General features: G+C 45.9%; 1 protein-coding gene across 6 annotated transcripts in view; it reads right to left on the reverse strand.

The window, feature by feature from the left end:
• The window catches only part of CW7, a 96020-nt gene extending 90037 nt beyond the window's left edge, over positions 1–5983 (reverse strand). Inside the window, exons 1-2 of one of the 6 annotated variants that reach the window (XM_086501271.1) lie at positions 5850–5951; positions 5555–5669 (exon numbers count right to left, since the gene is read on the reverse strand). In XM_086501271.1, coding sequence (XP_086357397.1) covers positions 5555–5583 — 29 coding nt within the window. In that variant the 5' untranslated portion in view covers positions 5584–5669; positions 5850–5951. Of the gene's footprint in view, positions 1–5554; positions 5670–5849 lie in introns of those variants that run through there. The other 5 variants (XM_086501270.1, XM_086501274.1, XM_086501273.1 and 2 more) reach the window with 5 other exon arrangements.
• Between the last annotated feature and the right edge of the window lie 2743 nt (positions 5984–8726).

The following is an 8726-nucleotide window of genomic DNA, read 5'->3' on the forward strand; positions in this document are numbered from 1 at the left end:
AGCAGAAGTCATGGAGCCGGAGCAAGTCTTGTTGCATCGGTTTCGCCATGGTTCGAAGAAACAAGTACGACAGTATTTTTTGAAGTTCAAAGATCGAGGAACCCATGAGGCGGTGTGGGTAGACGAAGAGTTCTTCAAGGATTATCCAGAGTTGTTGGCAGACTACAAGGAAGCCATGCAGCTCGGTATTAATACCTCACTTTGAAAAGGAGGGGATGTCACGTGACACATCCCAACCCTATGTGTCCGTGGACAAGCTACACCACAGCAGGGTTCAGTCAGTTCAGTCAATTTAGATTAGCAGTGATCTGACACTTTTGTGAGTCTATTCATAGACCGTGCATGCCCAGTCACTTAGCATAGATGCATATCCTCCGGTTGCACACAGCATGATTATCGGAATTCCCATCAGAATCCATTAGCATCAGTTAGGGGAATTTTCCAGTGCATTTAGCCTATTTTTCTATTTTTGGTTATTTTCACTTATTATTTTTAAGTGACTTTCCAACAAAAGTAGGTAGGGCAATTTTGCTAAGTTAATATATAAGCAAACCCTAGTTAGCACTTTCTGGCAGAAGAGGCAGCAAGAGCTTCCCGCTCAACAGGCAACTTCTCAGCAATAAACCCCCCTCAGCACCCCCTAGCGTTTTCCAAGCATTACCATCGCCATCCTCACCCCATCCTTGGCGTATGTTCCCCTAGCAGATCCTTGGCGATTTTGCTCCCAACCCACCAGCCTTCTCGGTGTTTTTACTAACGCTAGTCAACTGCAGCAAATTAGCGTTTTGGAGCATATAGAGCCCAGCGTTTTTGGCAAGAAAAGGACAGCATCAGCGTTTTTGATTTCAGCCCAAACCAGCAGCAGAGACTCGCAGTTTTCAGCCTGACACCGCAGTAGATCACCCCCAAGACAGTTGCAGATGTTCCCCCATTTTCAGCCATAAAAACGCAGTCAAAACAGTCATTTTCAGCCACCGAAACAGTCCCGAAATTCAGCGATTAGAAGATCTCAGATTTCAGCCATCAAGTCGTCGTCGTCACCACCGTCGTCGTCGTCGGCATAGTCCAAGTTGCATCAGTCCATTGCATTCGCATTGTACACCTTTGTGCAATCAAAGTAGACCACTCTCGTCTGACTCTCGCAGACGAGAGTGGGGCCTTCGGAGGAGGGTTTTACAAACTCTCGGGTGTCGTATCTCTTCTCTCTCCTTCTCTCAGTCTCATTCACTTGCACGCACAATATCCACTCACTTTGTTCGTGATCACAACACTCTCCATAAGAGTAGACCACTCTCGCAGACGAGAGTGGGGCCTTCGGAGGAGGGTTTTACAAACTCTCGGGTGTCGTATCTCTTCTCTCTCCTTCTCTCAGTCTCATTCACTTGCACGCACAATATCCACTCACTTTGTTCGTGATCACAACACTCTCCATAAGACGGAAAGCTCTCTCTTTCCCTAAGAACTAAAAGGAACCTTGAGCAATAAAGATCACTAATCTTGAGAAAATACAACATTCATTCCGTTGCACCTTACAGAGAACCTGTCGAACCAATTCTTGCATGCGTAGTTCTCTCTGTGCCTCACGATCAGCCTCCAAGGCCGCTCGTCTTTCTTCGGCCACCTCCTTTCTTTGTGCTTTTCTTTCTTTTCGTTCCTCGGCCGCTCGGCGCGCTTTGCGGTCCAAGGTTTCCTGTCTGGTTTGGCGTTCACGCTCCATGGCAATGCAATTTGCTTCTTGTTGTGCCATCGCAACGCGATTGCTTCTTGTTGTTGTGCCATCATGTCCATCATCGACTTGACCAAATCCTCCATAGGATTTGGTACAACATGTGGCATAGATGGGGAAGGAGGAGGGTCAGAAAAACCTCCTTGGTGGTGAGATTCTTCTTAGCTACTATCATTCCCATCACCTCCATGCGAAGTATCCATTCCGCTTTGAGTGATGACCATACACTGTGATCTTTGGTTCTTAAGTTCACGAGGAACTTGGGTTCTTGTGGGTCTTGGGTTCTTGAGGGTCTTGAGGTTCTTGGGGGTCTTGAGGTTCTTCGAAGTATCCATTCCGCTTCGGGTGATGACCATACATTGTGATCTTTGGTTCTTAAGTTCACGAGGAACTTGAATTCTTGTGGGTCTTGGGTTCTTGAGGGTCTTGAGGTTCTTCGGGGTCTTGAGGTTCTTGAGGTTCTTCTTTAGCTTGCAATCTGTGTTAGAGAAAGATCTTCTCTTCACCCGAGCTCTTCTCTTCCGTGGGTGCACCCCTTGGCGGCCTTGCGCTCACACCAAGGTTGCTTTTTCCCACCTCACGTCGATTGGCCGGCCGCTAAGTGCAGGGTCCGCTCTCAATGAGTGAAAAGAGAACAAGGGGAGACTGGACAAGCCCTTCTTTCTTGGGTTTCTTGTCACTCTTCAAAAACACGATTAGGAATCGACACGCCCGTGGACTTGAGTAACGTGCGACCACAACAAGCAAAATAAATTCTGTGGTTCTTGTGGTTCTTTCCTTGAGTAATACAGAACACTGCCAAAGCTTTGATACCAATGTAAGGTGCAGCGGAAGTGAATGTTGAACTTTGCTCAAGATGAGTGCTCCAAACTGTGCTCAAGGTTCCTTTTTACTTAGGGAAGGGAGAGCCTTCCGTTCTTTAATGAGAGTGCAAATGATCACAAACAAAGTAGATAAACACTGTGAATGAAGGTGCATGAGATTGAGAGAGAGAGAGAGAGAGAGAAGAATACAACACCAAACAAGTTGTCAAACCCTCCTCCGAAGGCCCTTCTCTCGATGGCGAGAGAAGTCCATTCTATTGATTGCACAATCTGGTACAAGATGCCGATGCGAGTTGAGAAACTATGATGCAACGAGTATCTAGGTTGTCGACGACGGCATCGACGAGATTGACATACTAACTGCTGTACGAGATCTCCTACGGTCTGGCTGCTGAAAAACGCTGAAGTTACTGCGGATTGGGCTGCTGAAAAACGTTGTTTCAAGCTGTCCAAAAACGTTGTGTTGCTGACCTTGAAAATGCGGATGTGCTGGCCACAAAAACGCTGGGTTGCAGGGTCAAAACACTGGTTCTGCTGCCTCTAAAAACGCTGGATCTGCTGGTTCTGCAAGCGCTGATGTGAGGCTAAAAACGCTGAGGTTGATGGCTTGAAAACGCTGAACTTAGGGGGCTGAAAAACGCTGAGGTTCTTTGCTGAAAACGCTGGTGGTTTCTGGGCTGAAAAACGCAAGGGTTCTTTGGGGGAATCTTGCTTGAGAAGGTGCTCCAGAGGGCCTGCTGCATTGGGTGCCTGTTGCTCTCCTTCCTCCTTCTGCCAGAAATGCTAGTGCTAGGGTTTCCTTATATATTAACTCATTGAATTTGCCCTACCCAGTTTCCCAACAAAAGCCACTGAATAAATAAGTGAAAAATGTCAAGAATAGGGAAAATAGGTTCTGTGCACTGGAAAATGCTCCTGATGGATTCTGATGGTAATGTTGATGATCATGCTATGTGCAACCAGAGGATATGCATCTACTCTAAGTGCCTGGGCATGCACGGTCTGCAAACAGACTGACAAAAGTGCCGGAACACTTCCTGAGCTAGACTGACTGGACTGAACTGAACCCTTGTCATGCTATAGCTTGTCCACGGACACATAAGGTTGGATGTGTCACGTGACAGAACAAAGACTTCAAGAAGAGAATGCCCTCAAGGTCCACATCGGTGGGCTTTCATCATCGAGGTGCACCGTTGAGGACACCCTTGAAGAAGCGATTACCAAGCTCAACGACATTCTTCAACCAGTCAACATCAAGCCAGAGACCGTCACTTGGATCAATGACACACATTGACATGTGCGTCCCGAGCATTGTGTCCTTACTCTCAAGGACAAAGACGAGCGGTTGAAGTTTTATGTCAATCCCGTCTCCTCAAAGGAACAAAGCTTTGGATTACTAAGGAGTTGACAACAAATCAAGTCAAAATTAAAAAGGACGAGCTCAAGAAGATGTCTGAAGCCCGCAAACAAGGTAAATGGGCAGTCTATCGAGGCGGTAAAACTATAATTCAGGAGTTTCGAACTTCAAAAGGGGCTCTCCCCTCAACTACTCCCCCTTAGGTTTTTGTTCCCTTTCTTTTACCCTCCCGATGGACCCTCCGTCCTTAACTGATATGTATCTCATGTCTTCACGTACAAGCATGCCGCTGTAATGTTTTGCATCCGGTCCCATGGGTCATATTTGACCTCCGTGGACCATAATACAATCTCTCTCTCTCTCTCTCTCTCTCTCTCTCTCTCTCTCTCTCTCGTTGACATATGGAACCATGTACAACGTTGGAAAAGACCAACATTGGATCGATCTATGATGTGAGGTCACCTGAGCACTTGTTGCACTGAGCAACAGCAAAGTTTATACAAACCATCACTAGATTGATGTATCATCCCCCTTGATTTATGTCCTGTGGCTACTGGGATGTGAGTATTTATGTCAAGAGATGAATGACTACAGCATTCTCTCTAAGTCCAAGAATGTCTCTAATTGCTCGATTTTGTTTGCATGACTGCATGCGGCAGTAGCTGTTAACAATGGTCCTTGTGTTTTAAATTGCAGACGATAACTCTTCCTGAAGGGAGGGGTATGTGACGGCTAGGTGGCAAGGCAAGACAAATGATTGCACAATGGGAGCTTACAATAGGCCAGATCAAAGGAGACATCTATGAAAAGACGCGCCCGCGGTTTCCAACGAAAAAAGCGGGTCACTATACAAAATTGCTGACATGGCAGTTTTCTTATGCAGGCAACTTTCTACTGTGCCAATTAATTGATGCATATGGCTTTTGGTCGAGTTATTAAAAGCGGTTGACTTTGAGGCTTTTTAAGTTGCTTTTGTAGGGCCAAAGTGCATATAAATATGAGGACTTGGTCAAACACAGTTCTAAACTCTTTGAACAATAATAAAGAAATAACGCTAGAGGTGCTCGACTTGAGGGCCAACAATCACTTGAGGGGCACTATGCCTCGCTCGTGTCGTTTTCAAAGCACAAGTGTGATCTTTTCAAGTCTTTCAGTCGCAATTTGATGTGTTTCGGTGAGTCACCCGTCCAGCGGGTTATTACACTCTATTGCAAACAGTATGTTTCAACAAGCTACTGTAGGACGGATTATGATACAAAACTTTCAAGAAATCTAGGCATCTAGATCATGGTATGCACAAATGACACACTTGTTTAATACACTCATGGAATTGCTATAAAGCAGCTCCCACCCTTTCAATATGGTCAAAACTCGTTAATAATACGCCTCTCACATAGGAATCGGGTCCTCAGACAAAATCTCTTGCAGTTAAATATCTGAGAGACATGGATCGCACCTAGACAGATGTCCTACATAGCTCACTTCATGACTATCTCAAGAGATGGCTTCAGCTAGAGGCCAAAATATAAGGATATATAAGTATCATCCCACAGATTAGAGATTGAGGCCAGGCAAGCAACCCACATTGACAGATAGACCAAAGGATTGCACGGGGTGGAGAGTGAGGAGCATTAAGTATGCAAATACCGGCAGTTAAATGCGTAGTGCCATTCCATCTCACAGATAAAGCATTTTCCTCTTCCAACAAGGCCTTTCTCTCTTCGGATGAGTTTCTCATAGAATGTAATTTCTGACCTTTAATCTGCAATAGCAAGCTTTAAAGGTTTCTTTCGATAAACAACAAAATCTGTGTTGAGAGAAAGCATGTTCTAGACAATCGCCAGGAATGCATAGTTCAAGCATTCTAAGTTCTTTGAGCTTTACACAACGAGGAATTGCTCAGAGTCGCGAGAGAGAGAGAGAGAGAGAGAGAGAGGTTTACATCACCAGGTTCCTCGATGTGTGGTCGATCACCGAAGCTAACAATTCACAGACCATGCGCAGGAGATGCAAGAAATTTTCGCAAGATGATTAGGAGAGCATCTGGCTAAATGCGAAGTCAAATCAGGATCGGCAGCATATCGCTAAATATATAAAACATCAAGAATAAATTATTCTTTACCCACAGCAAAAAAAATCAAAAATCAAAGATGCCTGTGGAGATTCTCTTTTTTATTCAGTTGGTGGGGGGATACGCGCTTCTCTCTTATGGTGCGCACATGACGCCGTTCAGCCATGCGTTCGGCCAAAAAGCGCTCTCCACCTCAGCAGGCCCCGCCACGCCATGTCCTCGAGGCATCAGATTGTGAACGTTGCCAACGTAATGAAGCCCCCCCCCCCCCCTCATCACGTTCTCAACGTTCGCGAGGCAGGAAGAACTCTGAGGGACCTACAGACCTGCAAAAGCTGCAAGCGAAGGATCGTGAGCCTGTAGTCTAGCTGCAACAAGAAATCAGCATGCAGTTCACTCAACGAACGCTTGGCATGTGCGCAAGCCTGCGATCTGTGAACACCCGTTCACTACTGAACGACCTGGAGAGTGAATGTTGCATGTGCTCTCTCTCTCTCTCTCTCTCTCTCTCTCTCTCTCTCTCTCTCTCTCTCTCTCTCTCTCTCTCTCTTTACTTGGTGAGCCAAAGGCTCTTTTTCCAGTATCTAAGCGCAGAAGCCACCACGTGGCATTAGATTTAATTTTTTGAAAAAAACATTGCTACCATGAAGAGCTCTAAATACTCTGCATTGCTCAATTGCTCTCAGAAGCACTTCAATCTTCTCCACAAGCAATTCACAGGCTCTTCGGAAGCATCTCGAAGCTTTGTCTACAGGTTTGTCTCTATCTACTCTTTGAGAGAGAGAGAGAGAGAGAGAGAGAGAGAGAGAGAGAGAGAGAGAGTAGGCTAAGACGCTAGTAGACGATGATGGTTTTCCTCGCACATGAGCTTTAATGGAACCATCAAACGCGGACCCTACTACCTTCTCGTCCTCTGATCTATGGCGGGTTTGCGACGTTGTGCCTAGTAAAAAAAGCTAGCGATGACAAGCCAGCAGAGCTGATCCGTGCCATAATTTTTATTCATCTGCAATGTTGATGACGATGGCACCGGCGTCATTCACAGGCAAAACAAGCATCGACGCAGCATTATTGCGTGCAACTTCAGAGGAATTTATATCCAGGTGGCGTTGCTGCAGCTGGTGTGAGCTTCATAACATGTAGGTCAAGCTTGAGCTTCATAACATGTAGGTCAAGCTTGAGGATGGAATGGGAGTGCGACAGATGGAACTAGACGAGACCTGAGCAAACCAAGCATCGACACAATCCGCATGAAATGTGTGCACGCAGGCTGGGAGGCGGCGGACGCATTACCTTAAAGCTTTTGGTGTGTGCTTTTCAACCTAGTCGGAACCTCCAACAAGGAAGACAAAAAGAGGGTGTTGCAGCCTCGATGTGTGCCTCAGACGGGGGCGCAGGGCGGGCGTACTGATGTCTGTGAACGAACGACGCAGCCTCAACGTGCAAAGCTACCAAGTGAATAAAATCAAAAAGCAGTGTTGCAGTTCGATCTTCTGTTCTCACAGATCATCAAGCTGGAGAGTAGGATGCGTTCCGACGTGATGATGTTAACCCTCACGCACATTCCTATCACCTACAACAGACGCTGTATTATTTATTTGGTAGAGTCAGGTATCGGGCTTGTCGGTCCAATAGGAAAAGGGTAAGAGTGATCGCCGATGAGAGGCGCACTCTAACTGGAACATTCAAGGGATTAGTTGGCTAAGCATGGGTGTCCAAGTGTGAATGGGGCGAGCTCATATAAAAGTCAACTAAACCTAAAATTCACTCATTCTCTCATTTGTGCACTAGAAGAGTGCTCTTGCTCCATCTCCATCTTCTTCTTCTTCTTGTTCTCCTTGTGTGTGTGTGTGTGTATGCGTGAGAGTGTGTGTGTGTGTGTGTGTGAGCGATCGAGCATTGCGACGACGGCACGGCAGTGGCGAAGCGGTTGAGCGTGGCGCAACGGCGGCTCCTTCTTCTTTGCGGTGAGGAATCCTCCACGAAAGCAAGCGTAGAGCGGTGAGTGACACACCATCGCCTTCTTTGAGATTACTAGTTTAGGCTTGTTGTGTACTTGGAGCCATTTGTGGCTCGCACACAGTGTATCGGCAAGTTCCTTGCATTGACACGTGTGATATACGCGCACATTTTTGGCGCCGCTGCCAGGGAATGCCATACACTAAGCTTGAATGGCACTCTTGTGTTTCTTTTGTGGTGCAATTTCAATTGTAGGAAAGGTAAGGAAGGAGGGTGTGTGTGTTGAGAAGAAGGATTTTGTGTTACTACTATGTTTTTTTTTTTTTAAATGGAGTTTTCAAAGGTACTGTGTTTTTTCTCTGTGTAAGGTGTTAGTATTAAAGTTGTTAGTTCTGTGTAATGTAATGTACAGTAAGTAGAAAGTAGATCTGTGAGAGCTAATAGGGTGTGTTAGTGTGTAACAGTAGGTGTATTAGTTGGAAGTAGGTAGGTAGAGTGTGTGTGTGTGCTCTCGCGCAAGCCGCGGCGACCTTATCCTTAAATTAAAAAAACTTTTAAAAAAACAATTTAAAAAAAAATTTAAAGATAGGACCGGGATCGGGAATATCTCCTAGACCCAAGCCCAAGCTCACGCTCAGGCTTAGGCCTCAGTCGCCTTTTAAAATTACGAATTTTAGCTTCACACGTAGCTAAAAATCGATTTTTTGAGGACCAACGGAGCTTCAGGTGACCGAACGTTGTGTTGTAAAGCACACCGCGACCCTCTGCGTGATACACTTGTTTTGAGCT

This window comes from Adiantum capillus-veneris, chromosome 26, assembly GCF_014529385.1.
Source record: "Adiantum capillus-veneris isolate H3 chromosome 26, ASM1452938v2, whole genome shotgun sequence".
NCBI classification, from domain to species: Eukaryota; Viridiplantae; Streptophyta; class Polypodiopsida; order Polypodiales; family Pteridaceae; genus Adiantum; species Adiantum capillus-veneris.